This window comes from Myotis daubentonii, chromosome 7 (assembly GCF_963259705.1).
Source record: "Myotis daubentonii chromosome 7, mMyoDau2.1, whole genome shotgun sequence".
Lineage (NCBI taxonomy): Eukaryota > Metazoa > Chordata > Mammalia > Chiroptera > Vespertilionidae > Myotis > Myotis daubentonii.
In genome coordinates, this window is record NC_081846.1 from 18,636,513 (window position 1) to 18,657,011 (window position 20,499).

The 20,499-nt window shown below is 36.9% G+C and overlaps 1 protein-coding gene across 1 annotated transcript in view; it reads left to right on the forward strand.

Moving 5' to 3' along the window:
* Window positions 1–20,499, forward strand: part of SPAG16 (sperm associated antigen 16) — an 849,807-nt gene that overhangs the window by 365,934 nt on the left and 463,374 nt on the right. The window contains exon 13 of the mRNA XM_059702463.1: window positions 7,063–7,189. Within this exon, the coding sequence (XP_059558446.1) occupies window positions 7,063–7,189 (127 nt within the window). The remainder of the gene's footprint in view (window positions 1–7,062; window positions 7,190–20,499) is intronic.

Genomic DNA, 20,499 nt, shown 5'->3' on the forward strand with positions numbered 1-20,499 from the left:
TGAGATTTGAAATAAGAAGGCAGAGCTATGCCTAGTTTGACCTCAGCAGGGAATGTGCACATCATGTGACTAACTTTTTGCCATTCTGTGCATGCCCACATCTGGGAATGTCTGCAAAAGCATTGATTTGGGTTATAAATGACGTCTAGCAAGTGAGCAATTCACAAATAGGGAATCTGCAAGTAATGAGGGGCAACTGCACTTCAGGGTGTTAATATATGTAAATTAGAACAGTAAGCACTCAATAGATGCTTACTGTTAAATGTAGGAACAGTGTAGTAAAAAGAGTTATTTCCTTTTGCCTTTACTAATTTCCCTCAGGTTGCCATTCCAATATTTGGTCTTTTTATTTTATTTTTTCCATTTCCCAGTTTACTGCCATTTGCTTCTAAACATCCACTGCTATCAACTTGCACAGCAGGGCAGCCTCTTAACCACTCCCTGCACCCACACCCTTAGCAAAAACAATTCAGTTGACTGTCCAACAAGTCTGAGTGAGGACTTAGTACTCTGAGTGCTCAGCTCTATCACAGTTATTTTATTTATTTACCTTTTGCTTTTATTCCCAACCTCCTGGCTGCATTTCAGGTATTTGAGTTCACCAGGAACATGCCCTTTACATTTGTGAAGTGTTATTACCATTTCGAAGTAATGCTCAGACTGTATGTTTATGGTTTAGGATTTTGGACAAGAACTTTCCTTGTCCAGGAACTGTGACCTTTTCATGATCTTTCCTCCATGAGGTACTCAGAACACATCACAGATTATTATTTCATGATAGATTATAGAGAACTTGAAGGTAGAGTTTGTGACAGACTCCCTGGTAGATTTTATTTAAATATCACTTCCTTCACTAACTGTTCAACTGAATTCCATAGTAACAGAAAAGAAGTTATTGCCCCGTGAAGGTTTTTATATTATCTGTGGTAATACAGGGCAAACAAAAGGCTCTCATTATTAACATGTTGACTTCTGAAGTCAAAATTTGGATGTCACCTGAAGAGTTTGCCTTGCTGAGATAAGAAATCTAGTGGGTTTTAGAACTAATATATATATATATATATATATATATATATATATATATATATATATATATATATGCAATCTAGTGGGTTTTAGAGCATATATGTGTACATATATATATATATATATATATATATATATATATATCAACTTTAATAAACAACCAGAGACGGGAGGGATCCCTTACTGAACTTGAATGTTATGAATTGCAATATGAGGATTTAAATAGGTTTCACTTATGTTTATTTTAGATAGTATTTCATAAAGATAAACCCCATGAAGTATTTCATCATTGTATGTTGGCTCTATTATATAAATACTATTTAAAATCCAGGTCTTACTAAGGGTTAATAAGATAATGAATTCCAGTTCGTTTTTTTCAAAATAAGGATAGATATTTTGGGCCCTTTTCTTCATATTTACTTAAACATATATTGCTGTTGCCTTTTGTAAATGTTCCATAATTTCATTAACCACATTTTACTGATCTCTAAATTCATACAAACCTTAAATTTAAAGGTACGGTTTCATATTCAATATTATAGTGTTGACAAACACACCAAAAAATAAAATAAAACCTCTAAAATTGAATGCCTCACAAAGGAGAAAGGGTGAAGTCTTATGAGTTAACATATGTATGGGAAATGCATTTTAAATGAAAATGTAACTGCTCTAGAAGAATAGATAGCTTTATTTTACAGCGAGTGGAAAGTTCAGAAAAATATCCTTCATTCGGTTACTAGAATAATAAATTAAATCAAGGGGGCAGGGAAAGAAAATAGAGGAGACAAAGGGAAATAAAAAAAAGGCAGGAGGTAAGTGAGGAATGAGCTATTGCTTGTGAACTAACTTCTGCCTACAAAAATGATAGGAAACCAGCAGACAGGGCAACAGAGAGAAAATTGCATCAAGCTTCAGTGTTTATGTTTTTGATGGAAATGTACAAATCACTTCCATTTCTTACGGTGCTGTCATGCTCCATCACTTTAGTCCATTTTCACCTTGCAAAGAAATTCTGAGTAGGACTTCCTTCTCTGGCAGCTAATTAATCTCTCACAAGCCTGCTCTTGCAACTCGCCTGCCTGGAATGCCCCCACCTTTAGCCAGTGACTCTGGAGCCGATTTCTTTCCCCCTTGAGCAGTTCTTTCTTCCCTTAAGCTATAAGAAAACCCATCCTTTCCTTTTCATTTGGGAAGCTATGTGAACTTTAATGTATAATTGAGAAATTGCTTCATCTACCTCACCACCTTAAATGAATCATCACTCCAAAATAATTGAATTAGGTTTTAATGATAACAGACAAACCTCGAATATAAATTGTCAATGTGCACCATTTTTTCCCCTTCTCAATAGTGCATACAATACATAAGGACAGGCATTACTTAGATTGTGTATTTCCTGTGTATTTGTATTTCTTAGGTCTTTATTGTGATGACATAAGTATACTCATAATACTGTTGCATTTTTTTAAAAAAAATATTACCAAATTTTGCAAATAGAATACTTAGTTTAATGGCTAATTCTTTATGTAAAAAAATTAAAGTAAATGCATAATTCTTTATATGTTGAAATGCTCCAATTAAAAATAATAAAAATCCTATTTAGTTTTATTCTATTTAATAAATATGGCCTTTTAATAAGTTGCTACTAATCAACCACTTCCAAAGTGTATTGCTTGATTTTGTCACAGATGGAACTTTTATTTCAGTAATTGCTCATAGGAGGTTAGAAATATGAACCATACTTTAATATTTTTCTGATGCTGTTCACATATATCTTTCTTTTTATTGCAATAATCTGTATTGCTTTATATTATCTTGCTTGTTTTTGTTAAATTTTTATGAAATTTTGTCTATCTTTGTGTTTTCTTCCTTTTTATTTCCTTTTAATTAAACATAAAACACCTCCCAGCAGCTATATATTTCATGCCTTGAGAAAGCAGAAGACATATATGTCAATGGAATAGCTATTCCAAATATTAAAGATTCTCTTTCTCTCCGTGAACATGTATGAAACTTGATCCATGTGTGTATGAAAAACATACTTGACAAGAATAGGATTACTATAAATATTCAGTTATTCACAAATATGTATGTATGAGTCACATTTTCAGCCTCTTCACATGTGTAGCATTACTAACTACTGGGGTCCATTTGCCTGCATGTGTCAAAGCCAAATAAGATGGGAACAGGAGTTTTCAGCAAAGAAAGTAGAAGTTTATTAGTTGAGGAAATGGCACCACACCCAGAGTCAAACGTGAGCTAATGTTCAAAGATCTGGCTCCCCAATGGCTTCTAAGGGATGGGTTTATATAGGGGAACGATCATTATTCATGGTGACTAAGGGGGTTAGGGTCATAGTCACGGTTGTGGTCTCTATTGATTGGTCAACACTAGGGTAGGGAGTAGTGTTGATCAGTGCACCTGGTCCTGATGTCAGCCATGGTGTTACTTCATCTGATTTCGCGAAGATGTGGTCAGTGGGGTCATTTTGGCGCTGAAATAGAACTGAGGCCTAAATGTCATCTCTAGTTTTATTAGAACTCTGTCTCTATGGTCAAGGCTTTGTCATTGTCCCAAGAGCTTAATAACTAAGGGAGTGATGTGCAGGGACAAAGAGGCAGGTGAATCAGGGTGCTAGATGAGGCCAGTTTGAATCAAAAGGAAGGAAAGGATAAAAGGTCATATTAAATAAATGAAATTTCTGAGCAGTTACAGTATTAATTATTTAAAAATTATATGCTAAATATTATTAATTGCAAATTGTAGGGAGTCTGTGTTAGGTGGTCTTTCCATGAAAGGTAGTGAATTCTGTTTTAGCAATTGAAGCAGGGAGTCCCTCGGGGGTGAGGACGGAGCCCCAACGCGCTAGGGCATCTGCATGCACAACTCCGGGGACCAGGTTCATTGACGCAGATCCGTTTAATTGAGGAACTACAGGGGTATATATAGCATGAGGGGACCAATCAGAGGGAGACACGTTGCTATAGGCGACCAATCAGAGGGAGACACATTGCTATAGGCGACCAATGGCTGAAAGGCTGGGGTACTATGCATGTGGCTCTAGGAGTTAGTTCAGGTGGGCATTGCTACTTCCTGGTGTGCCGAGGAAGCATGTCATGGTGGAGTGTGCTCACACCATTGCAACAGCCACAGCGCTGAGACATACTTCCTGAGCTCTACGACAAGCAATCAGTTAAATTTTAGGCAAGTTATTTTTGCCCTACAGCTTGGTTTTATTCTTTGGTCAGAAAAGTTTGAGTTTTGAACTTAATTCATGAATTTGACTCTTGCTTCTAGGGTGGAATCTTTCTGCAGTCCCAACCGAAAGTGTGAGGTACTCAGTAAGTTCTCTCCACTCTGCTTGGCATTAAAGTCCAATGTCTTCCAGCAGTGCCTGGTCTCTGGCAGTTCTCACCTACAGAGAGGAAATCTCTTCTAGGCTCCTGGGAACTTCTGTAGAAATGTCCTCTAGACCTTGGCTGATGATTCATAATAAATCCTCACACAAACTACTGCCATCCCCAGTGCAGCCTCTTTTGCTCAAGTTCCCTACCCTGCAAATTTAGGCATTCAGCAACCAGACTGTTCTCACTGCCCTTGGGCTCAGTGAGACTTTAGTTCTAACGGGGTTCCTTCCACCACTGCAGCTGATAGGGGGTAGTGCTTCCAAGCAGAAAACACAGAGGCCATGGCGCTCATGTTGTTTTTCCCTTCGTTAAGAGATTTCCAAACTGCACTGTGTTTAGTTCAATGCCAGCAACAGTTGCCTTGTACAATATGTGTAATTTTATAGTTGTTTATGGTGAGAGAAGTACAGTAGGGGTTACTCTACTGGGATTAGAAATGTAAATCCTAACGAGACATTCCTATTGTTAGACAATGGAGGTAAAGAAGATTCCATAGGTGAGGCAGATGGAGGGTGGTAGGGGATCAGGAGCATTTACAACGAAAATACAGGCTGTCATGAAGGTATTACAACAGCTACATCTATACTTTAAAATACAAAATTGGAAGAGAGATGCACTTCAGGGAACAAGGCAGTAACATACTTGGTGATATGTCTTTGTGGAAGACAATAAATATGGTTAGAAATTAGTGATAACCTAAGTTCATTTCCCTTCTTTTGCCATTCATCTTTAGAAGATAGCTGTCTTCTAAAGGAACCAGAACTTATGAAGAATTTCAAAAATTGAAAAATAAATGAATATAAACCCAATTCTATGGAAGGACATACAGTGCATCAGAAATTAGTTAATTAAAGTTATCAATAATTCAGACAAAAAGTATTATACGTGGGATGTATTCCTAGATGTGGGGTTACTGGGTCAAATGGGAGTTCCATTTTTAGTTTTTTGAGGAAACTCCGTACTATTTTCCACAGTGGCTGCACCAGTCTGCATTCCCACCAGCAGTGCACGAGGGTTCGTTTCTCTCCACATCCTTGTCAGCACTTGCCGTTTGTCAAATTGTTGATGATAGCCATTCTGACAGGTGTGAGATGGTATCTCATTGTCGTCTTGTTTTCCACCTCTCAAATGATTAGTGACTTTGAGTATGTTTTCATGTGTCTCTGGGTCTTCTGTATGTCCACTTTTGAAAAGTCTATTTAAGTCCTTAAGGTGGGGGGGGCATAAAAGATCAACCAAAGGCTTTGTATGCATGCATATAAGCATAACCAATGGACACAGACACTATTGGGGTGAGGTCATGTGCTGAGGAGAGGGTGTTGCCTGGGAGAGCCCAATGGTGGGGGGGAAGGAGACATATGTAATACTACATGTAATACTTTAAACAATAAAGAATTTTTTAAAAAAGTATTATACTGATCAGAGCTTAACTAATGGGTCATCATATTAAAAATGTACTTATATTGACTCATTTGTTCACAGTATTATTAGTTACCTTATATCCACTCTTTGTCAATTTTAAAAATGGGTTTATAAATAAAGTTAATTAAAAGCAATCAAACATTACAAATGAAGAGTGATAGTGCTGTGTATATACCCCATTTCAGTAAGAACAGCCCTTTCATAAAATGGGGGTGGGGGGGAGGCAAAACTGCAGTTGTCTTTTCTTTTCAGTTATTTCTAAGTTTAGATCAGTGGTCCTCAAACTGTAGCCTGAATCAGAATTACATAGAGAGCTTCTTAAAACAGGTTCCTGGGCCTCAATCCCAGAGGATGAGTCTGCAGAATTTGCATTTTGATATCTTCCCAAGAAATGCTGATGCTGTCGGTCTGTGTAAAACCCTTTGAAAACCATTGGTTTAGATTCTCATCCCTGAAGGCAAATTATAATCACCAAGAGGGGACATTAATTCACACTAATACTCAGGCTCCATCTCAGACCAATTGAAATAGAATATGTGGGCCTTGAGGCTAAGTATGGGCTAAAAGTATCTCAGGTGATTCTAATGCACAGTTAATGTTGAGAGGGAAAGAAACAAAAAGACTTAAAGCAGTTTATCTGGTCTTAACTTGTTAGTGGGCTGTTTTCTTTTCTCAGCATATTCGTTTATGATATGGAAACAATTTCTATGTAGTCATTCATGATAAGGAATAAATTAGGTAGTATAAAGATGGCTTTAGCAAGTGACTTTAGTCAGTTTCATGCTACTAATTTATAAAGTGCTTAGAATGTAAGGTAGTTTTAAAATTAAAACAAATATTGTTCTTGCCCTAACTGGTTTGGCTCAGTGGATAGAGCATTGGCCTACAGACTGAAAGGTCCCAGGTTTGACTCTGATCAAGAGCATGTGCCTTGGTTGTGGGCACATCCCCAGTGGGAGGTGTGCAGGAGGCAGCTGATCGATGTTTCTCTCTCATTAATGTTTCTAACTATCTCTATCCCTTCCTCTCTGTAAAAAATCAATATAATAATTTTTAAAAAATGTTGTTCTTGTACATTTTGCCATTTAAACTACTTTATACCTTAGATATTTAAACTGTTTTATCAACATTGTTCTATACAATGAGACAGCATAAGGAACACGTAGGTGCTAACTCCAATTTTAACTTTTAATTTCTCTCTCTACAGTGAAAGATGCCGATGCACTTTGTATGGCCATATAGACTCTGTCAACAGCATTGAGTTCTTTCCTTGCTCCAACACGCTTCTCACAGCTTCTGCAGATAAGTCCCTGTCTATATGGGATGCAAGGACGGTAAGAAAATTGTCAAGTTTTTCCTAGTTTTAATAAACCCAGTGACTCCCAGTCACTCTTCAGGGTAATGAATACAACTGACAAAGTCATTGTGCTAGGGCAGGTTGTAAGTTTCTATTTAAAAGATCCTGTTGATGTACTCTTATCTATCCTGCCTCTGAAATGTAAGGGCTATAAAAATAATTTCATTACTTCATTAAACATTATTTCAATTATTTATCGAAATAGAAATGCTGCTGGTGCCGCCCATATGAAAGGAAAACATAGAGTGCCTCTCCTTAAGTGTAATTAAATAGGGAAAGAAGAAAAAGATAATGAGGTATGTGTTAAAATAAAATATACAAGGTACAGCAGAAAAGCTAGCAGGAGGACCCTCATCTGCTTGGAAGAGTGTGGATGGCTTCCAAGAGTAGGCTGTGATTTCCTGAGCTGAGATTTGGCGGGTCAGTAGAATATAGCAGGTAATTTTGAGAAAGGTAGATTGCAGGAAAGAGCAGCACATGTACAAAGCCATGAAGGGTGATGCTACAATAGTATATTGTGGGAGTAATAATATGTTTGAATCGAACTTAAGGAAGAAGAAAGAAATGTCAGGCAAGGGTATACAGATGGGCAAATACAGGGTCATGAGTAGCTGATTGAAGTGTTATACTGCTGTGCAGGGTAACAGAATCAGATTTGCCTTTTAGAAAGATTGATAGTAGGATGAGGGAATCAGTGTCATTGTGAAGGCTAGTACAACAGGCTAGAGGCAGATGAGCATTGAACTAGGAGATTGTGAAAAAAAATTGAGTGGATTAAATATAAAGGGTTTAACTTCAGAATTTGAAGTGACTGTAGCTGGAGATTATAGGAGGAGGGGGGATTTAGGGCAGGGCGAATAATTATCCCAGGTTTTCTAGGACTGAGGGGTTTCCTGGGCCATGGGATTTTCAGTGCTAAAACTGGACAGTCTGGATTACTATGGCTTGGAGAGACATTTAGATGTGAAGAAATGGATATGAAATGTGGGGACTACATTTTCAAATAGTTTAGCTGTGAAGATGAAGAGGAGAAAAGATTGTAGCTCTAGGGTCAGATAAAGGCCCCTCCTTTGTTCAGATATAAGACAACATGCTTATTTGATTAGTGGGGAAAGTAGGGGGATAGAAAGAAGGTGAAATGCAGGAAAGAGGAGAAATAATAGAGATGCTTATTGTAATTTGAGGTATGCAAAACAGGAGGATCTCCATATTCATTCTTAGCAACATTTAATGAAAATGATGAAGAAAACCAAGACTCCAGGAGACCATAGGAAAAAGAAAGAGATATCCACAGTATCTGGTTCCTAGGTTAGTAAGAAAATGCAACTATGAATTCCCCCATTTGTCTTCCCTTATACAACATAGGATTGACATCAATAAGGGAGTATGATGATGACATACAGATGGTGTGAACAGGGACCCAAGTTCAGTCCGAGGGGCTCTGTTTAGTCCTCTAAGGCAAATGTACTCAGGATGAAGAGAACAAGAAGTCCTTAGGTAGAGCTGCAAGTGCCTTAGACACCAACTTCACCTGTTGCAGAGCTTTAGACTTCTGAGGAGGCAGGAGTCAAGAGCACACTGTGGAAACTGACTAAAAGATAAAATCACTGCCGAAACTGGTTTGGCTCAGTGGATAGAGCGTCAGCCTGCGGACTGAAAGGTTCCAGGTTCGATTCCGGTCAAGGGCATGTACCTGGGTTGTGGGGACATCCCCAGTAGGAGATGTGCAGGAGGCAGCTGATTGATGTTTCTCTCTCATCGATGTTTCTAACTCTCTATTTCTCTCCCTTCCTCTCTGTAAAAAAATCAATAAAATATATTTTAAAAAAAGAATAAAATCACAGTGATTTGTTGTGGGGTACAAAGATCCCACAGCCTTTTTAAAATAGCTTGGACCCTGATGCAGTAGAGTTCACTTCTGCTAATGGAGCATCAATGGAAAAGCAAGATTTTAGATGTGTTTAGTCCAAACACTTAGATGTGAAGTGCATATAAAAGCAATTGGTAAGGGAAAACTCATAGGGAAAATATTCATTTAGCAGTGACCTAAATTTTATGTTCATTTTCTCTTGATTTCAGTTTTTTCTTTCCTGTCTCTCAGAGTGCTTTAACGGAGTGTTCTCAGAAAGTGTGTCTCTTATGTACTTTCTCTCATGTACAAAACTAAAGCACTAATACTTGGAAGTACATACAACTGTCCTTATTATGAGAACTTGCTTCTCATAAATCTGCCTTAAGTGCATGGAGTTTTTTATTGCCGCTGACCTTCCTACCTAGTGCTGGGAGCTTTCTATGTACTGTTTTTATTTCCCACAGTAGCTCTGAGACAGGCAAAAAGAGGGACTCAGCCTGCACAGGGCCATTAGCATAGAGGAACATATGGATATTGAAGAGGTGCATGGAAAGATTGTGAATCCAAAGAACATTACTTTAATCAATATTAATATATACTTTAATTGGTTTAATCACAAATTAAAATTTATATTGTTAAAATTATTTTTGTACTTTTATTTTTAGTATGTATACTAGATTTATATTTATTAATACTAAGAAAATGCTCTAAAATATTGTGGTATAAATAAGATATTATAAATAATGGTAAATGTACCAATAATTAGAAATAAAGTCCATGTAACGTGTTTATTTTCTGAAAATGTTTTCAAACCTGATGGCAATATATATACATTTAAATTGGCATCTATAATATAGATTTAGCATATAAAACAAAGGGAAAGTCACCCTGTTTAGTATATTGATAATCAGACAAGGCAGAGTGCTAAATAAAATAATGATATAAAAATTTAAAAATAATGTATGAAAACAACTCTAGAATTAAACAGACTCATTTCACTAAAGTTGCATTTGGAACTACTAGTGATTTTGTTTTAGATGTTTCTCAGTATTTAAAACACAAAACAGAAAATCTTGACATAACCAGATTTTTAAAAATTCGTTTTGTACACATAATTTTAAAAAGGTACATGTTATATGTTGTTTACGTAATATAGAATTATTAGCTGTTTAGTATCCCACTGGCTCATGAAGGAGTTAAATGTGAATTAATTGCTATAGTTGCATATTTTGACACTAGGGGCCCGGTGCAAGAAATTCGTGCACTGGGTATGTGTGGGGGAGAGTGTCCCTCAGCCCAGCCTGCCCCCTCTCACATACTGGGAGCCCTCAGGCGTTGACCCCCATCACCCTCCTATCGCAGGATCGGCCCCTTGCCCAGGCCTGACGCCTCCACCAGAGGTGTCAGGCTTGGACAGGGGACCCCCATCTCCCCCCGATCACTGGCTCTGGCCCCCGCCCAGGCCTGAGGCCTCTGGCCCAGGAATCATGCCTGGGCAGGGGACCCCCATCTCCCTCTGATCGCTTGCTCCACCCCCCGCCCAAGCCTGACGCCTCTGACCCAGGCTTCAGGCCTGGGCAAGGGGACCATCATATCCCCCAATCCCCGGCTCCGCCCCCCGCCCAGGCCTGATGCCTCAGCCAGAGGAGTTGACCCTCATCACCCTCTGATCACCAATCACCGGATCGGCCCCTTGACCAGGCCTGAGGCCTCTGGCAGAGGTGTCAGGTCTGGGCAGGGGACCCCCAGCTCCCTGTGGTTGCAGGCTCCGCCCCTGCCCAGGCCTAACACCTCTGGCCTAGGCGTCCGGCCCGGGCAGCGGGGACCCGCAGCTGCAGCGCTCCGCGACCGTGGGCTTCGCTTTAGGCCTAGGCAAGGGACCCCTAGCTCCTGGGACTGCCAGCTTCGACCGTGCCCAGCTCCCATCGCTGGCTCCACCCCTACTTCCTGCTATCACTGGCCAGGGCGGAAAAGGCACCTGATTCTCTGATCATGGCTGGGGGGCAGGGCAAAGGCGGCCCCAGGGCCGCCTTTGCCCTGCCCCCCAGCTCTTAGCTCCCCCCTGGGTTTCTGATCACTGTCAGTGGCAGGGGGCTTCTTCCTGCTTTCCCTTTCGCCTCCCTGCATTGTGCCTACATATGCAAATTAACCGCCATCTTGTTGGCAGTTAACTGCCAATCTTAGTTGGCAGTTAACTGCCAATCTTAGTTGGCAGTTAATTTGCCTATAGCCCTGATTAGCCAATGAAAAGGGTATCGTCATACGCCAATTACCATTTTTCTCTTTTATTAGATAGGATATTGAAAAGGGTAACCAGGATAGCTATAGTTCCTTCTATGATATAATAAAAAATGCACAACATACTGATGTTATTTGACTTATAACATCAACTGAACCCACAGTATGCTAATCTTTTTTTATAACTTTAAGATTATGTTAATTATTTGGAAAATTGTAAACTTTCAGGTTATACTAAAATCTGAACCTAACAGGAGATGAATGACTTTCTTCTCTTCTTAGTAAAGCAAGAACAGTACATTTTGTCACCTTAATGGGATCAATTAGTATTGAGATATCCTCTAAAATATTTTGGATGAAACATGAAAATGACCAGTGGATTATATTCCTATAAATTAGTTTTAAACTTATTTCTCCCATTCCCAAACATATACTAGTCTTAAATCATTAACCTAATCTAACAGCTTATTGTCAAAAATGATGAATGTGCCAACCTCTAAGTCAGTTTCTGAGTCAGCTGTACAGATCAGCTCTGGGTTTTGTGGGAGATGAGGAGAGGGATATAAATTTCTATAATTATAAAAGAGAGGCTATTAAATAGCTTGCAGTTTGGAACCCATGAAATTACTCAGCTTAGCAGGGCTACATGCAGTACTTTTCCTCAAAGTTATGAAACAGGAAGATTATTTCATTATTAAAATTGAAATATAAGATTTATTATTGCCAGAATATGATGTATAATATAGTGTTTAATGAATATTTGTGATGCCCCCCCCCCAGAAAGCAACATGAAAAATCCCAATATACATCTGTGATTTGAAAGCCAATTTAAAATAAATGCAATGAAATTTTTAGTCATTCATAAGCACAGTGAAAATATCAAGGCTTTTGATATATATATATATATTTATTAAGGATGTGCTCAGAGTACAGTAAAGCATAGACTAGAATGAGTAATACACTTGTGAGCTGTTCAGAGCTGGGTTGGCAATGGTCAAAGTGCTGACATCTATTCTCTTGCTATGAATCAGACACGGAGTTCATGTCCTGGACTGCCGTTGGTGGCCATGCTTTCTTTGCTCCCTAGACTAACTGTTCTTGTCCAACATATGGCGTTTTCCTGACTTAACTTTAACCAAAAGATTCAGTAACTGATCACTCTGAGTTTCTATAAAGCAGAACTAAGAACTCACCAAAAAAGTTAAACTCTTGAATCTTGTCTGGTACCTAATCCATTGTCCACTCCACACTTCTGCCTGCACCCTACATAGGCCTGTTGGTTTCCTGAGATGGGAATCTGGTGAACTCTCAGAGGAGTCTGGCATGATTCATATGCCAGAAGGTAGAAACAAGGTCAGAGTTTGCACCTTTTCTCTCTAGGTTTTAATCCTCAGCCACATTCAACTTAGTAATACTTATTGACGATCTTGGTGGCAGGCAACATTCTGGCTTCTGCATTGCTGACTGTGACCGAGTCCCTGCCCTCAATGAACACATAGTCTACTAAGAAGCAAGCATAGAGATAAATTATTTTTAAATGTTGTAGCAGTCGCTATATAGTCAGTGTAACTATAGTTTTGGCATTTTGTGCCAAAGCCCACTATTCCAAGAAGAAATTTTCTGATTAAGACTTATTTAATACCTACGCTTTACTTATACCATTAATCATTACTGGAATTACCATTATTATCTGTATTAAGAATTGGAAAAACAAAGGCTAGAAGATTGAACTAAGTTGCCCAAGGTTGGCCGACTGGCTGGTAGCAAAGTCAGGAAGCAGGCTCAATTCTATGTTGTTATATTATGGCCTCCAGTTTTTTGTTGCTTCTCACTGAAAAATTAGAAGTGTTGAGATGATATTTCAGTGAAGAAAAAAAAAGATGATTCAATGTGTTTATATTTTCAAAAATACTGTTTCAACACTATAATTAAATGCTTCACAAGTCAGATCTCTGCTTGTGTTTAGGAACCATCAAAATTACCAATGGTCCCTTGCAAAGATAGAGAACCCTAAAGGGAAAAAGAACGTCATGTTCTATAGCTATCATTAGATTCCGGATTGTCAAATTGACCCACCAATGATGCAAAGGAATTTTGTTAAAAGTTTGCTAGGTATTTCTCTTATTTTATGTCAACCAATTGGTCTTATAAACCAATCAGAAGTAGTTTTAAAATATTTTCAAAGTAGAAAATTCTGTTCCTACATTAAAAAAAAGAATTTTATTCCAAAGTTTTTACAGGTGATTGCCCTCGTAGATGTGGCAGAGGAAAGACTTTCAAACAAATGTTCTATAGAGCAAGTTTTTTTTAAAAAAATGTTTCCTTTTTTTGGTTCAGTTAAAATGTTACCTTTACGTTGATGGGATGATTAATTGTCATATTATTTTCAAAAATATCTGCTTACAGCACATGGTTGACAAATATTTGTCATTACATAAAATGTCAGCATATTAGAATAACTTATGTTTTGTGGAGAAAAAGCATAACTCATCTTTAAGGCCAACTTTAAAATAATATTTTGCTGAAATACAATGTGAAATTCTGTGAAACATTTTCTTGGTTATTCCCTGACTCATTACAAAAGATTCTGGATGTTATAAACAGCATAGGACTAGTTTGCATAAAATTAACCAGCTTAAAAATATTCAAAGTGCTCCAAATTGCAATAATACATTGCAGTACTCAAAGAAAGCCTCATTGCATTGTTAACCATATATTGGGATACTGCTGGCTTTGGAGATCTTGCTCCAATGACCTTCATATTTCACAAATCCTCCACAAAAGCTACTTGCTCCCACACTCAATAAATGTCAGCTAGCATCAGTTTTAAATACCTATTCCCTAGCTATGTGAAATTAACCACTATTTGCAAATATCTTTTTTTAAGGCTTTTTCTTTGCTATTTTATCTACCAACATAATGTACCCCCTTCAACTGGTAAATTTACTTCTTAAAGTCTTATTTCACCTTTTTGAAACAACTCCCCATTTTTTCCACTCTGGATTAGATGTCCCAAGAGGCAACAAAGAAAACTTTGTACCACATGGAATTTGCTATTTTTTAAAATAAAATACTTAAAATATTGAACTTGACAAGTGAAACTTTTTTTTTCAAAAAAAGATAAGTCTTACACACTTGCTGGTTCTTTATGTAATAATAGCTTCAATAATGTGATACAAGCAGATATGTTTGAAAAATAAATGTATTTAATTGCTTCTATAGAATCCTAGGCTTACATCGTATGTTACATCGTATGTCAGAGATTATAGCGCAGTAATAGTGCACAGTCATTATGCCTGCATTCAAACCCTAATTCTGGTGCTTATGACAGTGTGGCCTTGGCATTCATTGTCTAAAATCCCAGTGTTTCAATTTCTTCATTTGTAAAATGTGAATAGTAGTAGTAATTTCATAAGGGTACAATTTGACTAAATGATTAATCATGTCAAATGCTGAAAAGATTGACTGATACATATAAGAACTTAATATATTTTAGATATTCTTATAGCAGCTGTCACAACCTATTAGAGTTGTTTGCCTACTAATATTTGCTTATCATGAAATTCTGAGCTTTCTTTTCTGATTTCAAAATGATTGCATAATAGGTTCTCAAATAGATATAGAAGAAAGGGAGGGAGGGAAGAAGGGTGAGATAGATGGGGGACCACCAATCAGATTTTTTTTTGTTTTTTATGCAGAAGTCTTTTATCTGAAAAATCCAGGTTTTTATAAATTAAAAATAAATATTTAATACAATAAAATGATCAAATATTAAATCAATTTAGTATAAATATTCACAGTATTGTTATTTAATGAATAAAATGCATTTCTTTACATATCTTATGCACTACATAAAATTTTTGCTTGGTGAATCTAGCCAAGGGTTTGTGAGTTTTGAATGTAATCTTTTAAAAAATCCAACTGTTTGTTGTATTAATTTATATAGTCATTTTGTTCAGTATTTCATTCAGTTCTGCTCTATTTTTATTGTTTCCTTTTTCTGCTGACTTTGGGCTGCTTTTGTTCTTCTTTTTCTAGTTTTTAAGATGTAAAGGCATTTACTTTATTTGAGATTTTTCTTGTTTCATGAGATAGGCCTATAATGATATAAACTTCCCCCTTATTACTGTTTCTTGTGTGATTATAACTGAAACATGCAGATAGATTAATTTTATGAAATTAGAAATTTTTAAGAGATACAAATAATTCCCTCATAATCATGTATTTCATTTAAGTTTAACCCAATAAAGATGTAAAGCTGTGTGTGGAAGAGGGCATAAGAATAAGCAAAATTTCTAACCAGAGTTTAGTATAACTTAAACATTTTTTTAAAATATATAGATTTTTATTGATTTTAGAGAGGAAGAAAGAGAAATAGAAACATCAATGATGAGAGAGAATCATTGACTGGCTGCCTCTTGCATGTCCCCTACCAGGGATCAGTCTGAAACCTGGGCATGTGCCCTGACCGAGAATCAAACTGTGACTTCCTCATTCATAGGTCAATGCTCAACCACTGAGCAACACCAGCCGGGCAGCTTAAACATTTTGAGAACACTTCACTTTTGTCATAGTTAAGACACCCCTTTGCCCTGTCTTTTATATTGAATTGTACAGATTGAAGTGAATTTTAGGACTGGAAGGAACAAACTAAAAGAAAATACTGGGCCCTGACCAGTTTGGCTCAGTGGATAGAGCATCGGCCTGCGGACTCAAGGGTCCCGGGTTAGATTCCGGTCAAGGCCATGTGCCTTGGTTGTGGGCACATCCCCAGTGGGGAGTGTGCAGGAGGCAGCGATGTTTCTATCTCTCTGTTCCTCTCCCTTCCTCTCTGTAAAAAAGTCAATAAAATGTATTTTTTTTTAAAAAAAGAAAATACTGGGGTGAAAATTTTTCTTTTGAATAAAAATAACATGGGCTAAATCTTCTCAAAAACTTTCCTCATATGCTTACCCAATTTTTATTTCCTTGTTGAAATGGGTTATTTGTATCAATTTTAGAGTATTTGTGTTATTAGGAAAGAAATCATAATCTAAGGTATTAAATGTAGATATAGTAGATACAGACAGCTCAGTTCCTCTTATGTTCTTTAATACTAGCTTTAATAAGAATAGCTCATATGTATTCTTTCAGGCACTTTAGAACATTATTATACTTAATTATCATCCATAGACTTTCAAGTTAGAGAATATTTTCATCACATTATAGAAAATAATATATATTTTTTACCAACACATCTCTGAAGATCAGAGATGTTGAATAACATTTTTAAAAGTCTACAGCTATAAGTGGCAGTCTTAAGACTATAACCATGATCTTTGTAGCCTCAAAGTCCATGTGCCTTTACTGCTACATGCTATCTCTATTTTAACATTTCATTAAATTAAATGTGATGTTCAAAAGGCATTTATAGGCATCTGTCTATGACACTGAGTTTGATACTATTTCAAATAAAATAAAAATCTTCTAAATCAAGTTCAACTTCCTCAGCTTGCCTCATTTATCACAATGTATTTTAGAGAAGAGTAAAGATTAATGTATGGTTAAACATAACTATTTAGTTTAACATTTATGGATATCACCTTTTTTTATGCAATAAGACCTAGGTCTGGTCTCTTGGCAAAAATAAACTTTTGAACCTATTGGAATGAACATGGTATAGTATTATTGTTTAAGAATATTGAGGGTACTTACCATAGAATGCATTTAACCCAAAGGAAACCCTAGTGCATTGCCTTCAGCCCTTTCTGCCCTGAGTATAGTGTAGAGAATATATAGACTTTGAAATCAGACAGAATGGAGCTTAAATACAGGTTTTGTGACTTCCTGATTGTGTGTAATAAGGCATGAAATTTAATACCTGTGAAGTTCAGCATTCTCTTTTTAAATAGAAATAATAATAATTAAATCACAGTGTTAACACTGGGAGTATGTATTTGGAAGTTAAATTCCCCTAATTGGTAGCTGAGAATACTACTGGCAAGTCTGTTGGGGATTTGTAGCTCTGTTTCTTTGGTTGATGGGTTAAATGATATGTAATATGAAAAATTCCATTATGAATTGCTTCACCCAGGGTTGCTGTCACTTTAAAGGACTCAGTGACTGTTATCCATTGCATCAATGCATGCTTATTTGACCTATTTTGCTTATAGTCTCCTAATTTTATTTGCTCATAGTCTCCTAATTGCTTGTAGTCTCCTGTACATTCAAACAATTAATGCTTCAATAGTGATTACTTGGCTCTACTTCAAGATCATCTTTACTTTGAATCCATTATAGCACTACATGTTAATTATAATTTTTAGGTACCACTGATGAACCTAGAAATTAAGTGCAACATTTTTGACAAGTATTTTTGGTATCCTATGGTGGGTTTTATCAGTCCAAGATAACAGGCCACCTTTTATTATATAGACCCCCAGTACCAGAAAATTATTAACTAATTAAAGTATTTCTAATGAATAACCATAAGTGCTCTATACATAAAATGGTGTTTTTTTAACCATTAATTATGCTCAAACCTTTCATTCACTAAAGAAATATCAAAAAATAAGACAAGCCATCTTGTGTACACTCCTTTCTTCATGACATAAAAGGTCCCCTGAATTTTAAATTAACTGAAGTAAAATCAGACATAGTCTGTGGCAGTTTTGCATTCTATATTTTTAAAGGCAAAAATTTCAAATTGAGTCGTAGAACAAACTAAGTTTATAAGGAAATGGCCATTCGTTGTTTACGTGACTGCCAAGCACCTAAGAAACATTCTCATTCTGGAAAAACCAACAATGTACACGTGAAAGTTGGTGGGAGGTTGGCGGGAAGGGTCCGAGGCTTTCTGCTTGCCTGTTTTTTGTTAAGCTTGTTGGTTTGTTTCGGTGGTTTCCAGGAAGATAGCACGCAGCCACATCCACACAGAACTGTGACTTTGGGGGTAGTAATGCAAAGACAAAGGATCAGGTAGCAAATTATTTGTGGTTAAAGTATTGTTGAGCCGAAATTTACCAAAGGCAGTGTCCCAACCAGACTCTTTCTAGCAGGAGTTTGACATCATTTAGTTCCCATTGGTTCTTGGATTTCCCCCAAACCTTTTAAAATTTGTCTCTTTTTTTGGGGTGGGGGCGTGCAGTTGGCAAATATATTGTTATAGAGGCATTCTCGCTTCATTATCAGAGGATACATTATAATCCATTATATAGGTAAATCACTGTTTGCTTGCACAGTCTCTTGCTAATGCATATTTGGATTGTTTCTTGTATATTTGATACTCTAAACCACATTGCAAAAACATCTGTGCAGGTGCTTTTTCACACCTATCAACTCATTTCATTGAGATGCACTTTTAGGCTGTTTAATCTATATTTTAACAAAGCATTTAAATCATATTGACAAAGGCTTTATAAAAGGTTAACCATAGCTACTTAGGCACTACCTTGAGCAATACAGGTGTATCTGCTTTTCCACAGTCTTATCACTTTTATTTTAGCCTTAGGGTAAAGTTATCTTAATGTTTTAATAGGTAACTATTAAATTTTTGAAGTGTTTTATGTATTCGGTAAGCATATTTTTGACATGCAAACTATAATTAATAATTTTATGTAATATGTAATTGATATTTAAGTTATTTGACATAATTTTGGACAATTTTTTAAACTTTAGTTTGGCTTTGGGTTCTTCATTTTACATTCAAACTAATTGAATATTATTTTATTTTTTCTCTCTTTGTCCGGGGAAATCAGTACTTCCTAAAGTTTACTGTGATTCTCCTAATGGTACAATTCATGACTGTCTTCTTTAAGTTCATTCATTGTCAATGGTGTGCAGTTTTCCTGCTTTCTTCCCGATTGTTTTTTTGCAATTTCAGCACCTGCCCGGGGTTGGATGATGGCGTGAGACTAGGGAGGTGAGCTCACTATTGTCCCCAAGTTGCTCCTTTTCAGTTCTCAGGTTCCACCAAACCATCATGTCTTTGCCATATTTTCTCTGAGGTTTGCCATTCTGATGGGAGGAAAATTGTGGAACATAGGGCAGCATAAGAAGCCGAGAGCACCAGGGAGCAGAGCGGTGTGCTTTATATTTTGCCTCAGCTCATGGGACTTGAACCACACTCCTGTCAATGTCTTAGTCGAGGCGATGGGACTCAGGGTCAGTGGGTGGATGGTGGTGGGTGTAGGAAATATTGTCTCTGCCTCTTCACAGTCAATCACTATTCCTTGCAGCAGGGCTATACTATAGCCCGGCATGTGCTATAAAGCCTGGAAAGGATTTTCAGTTCAGCAAAATTAAGAGCCAGGTTGTTCACTAGTACTTTCTAATGTGTTTGCCTGCTTTCGTCTCCTCCTGTACCTTTGTGTACACTACATACATCCTGATGATCCAGTCTCAATTGTACATCCAGTGCCTTAAACCAAGATTTTAAATTTAATGTGTTTTTATAAAATTTAAATATGCTGAATTAATGTTATTTAATATTGCTAAATAAGAATACTCTATATCTCTGATACAGTGGTATTAACATCACTTGATCTAACTAATTTAACTATCCCTATATTACTGTGAAATAAGTTTTGTTTTTTAGAAAGTGTGTGTGTATATATATACATATACATATATACATATACATATACATATACATATACATATACATATGCATATGCATATGCATATATGTGTGTATATCTATAGAGAGGCAAATCTTTACTATTTCGTGTAATTTAAATATTTTTGAGAATATACTTTTATTGACTTTCCAAATAGTCATTGTTAATATGTGTATTCTCTTTATACCTATTATATAACTGGTATGGCTGGTATTTTAGTGCCATAGTTTTTTCAATCAATTTCTACACAGATTTCTCTCAATGACATACCTGTCAAGTAAATTCAATTCTCTAAGTGTTCAGCGACTAGCTTTGTGTTCAGAGATGATGCATATAAGCCGGGACTGTGGCAGATGCGTCGATACCTTGCCCCATAACCCTGAGTGGCCTTTTGGCTTTACTCTGCCCTTCTTTCCCCTTATGCCTCCCACTTTGTTCAGCATTACAGAAACAAAGGATCTTCAAAAGCTATAAAGCTCTTTATGCTCCCCTACCAAGCGCACTGTGGGCGTAAGCACATATTTTACAAATGGCGAATCTGGTACTACTTCCGTAATTAATCATTTCTTGTCAATAGTCGCAAACACAGCCATGAAATGC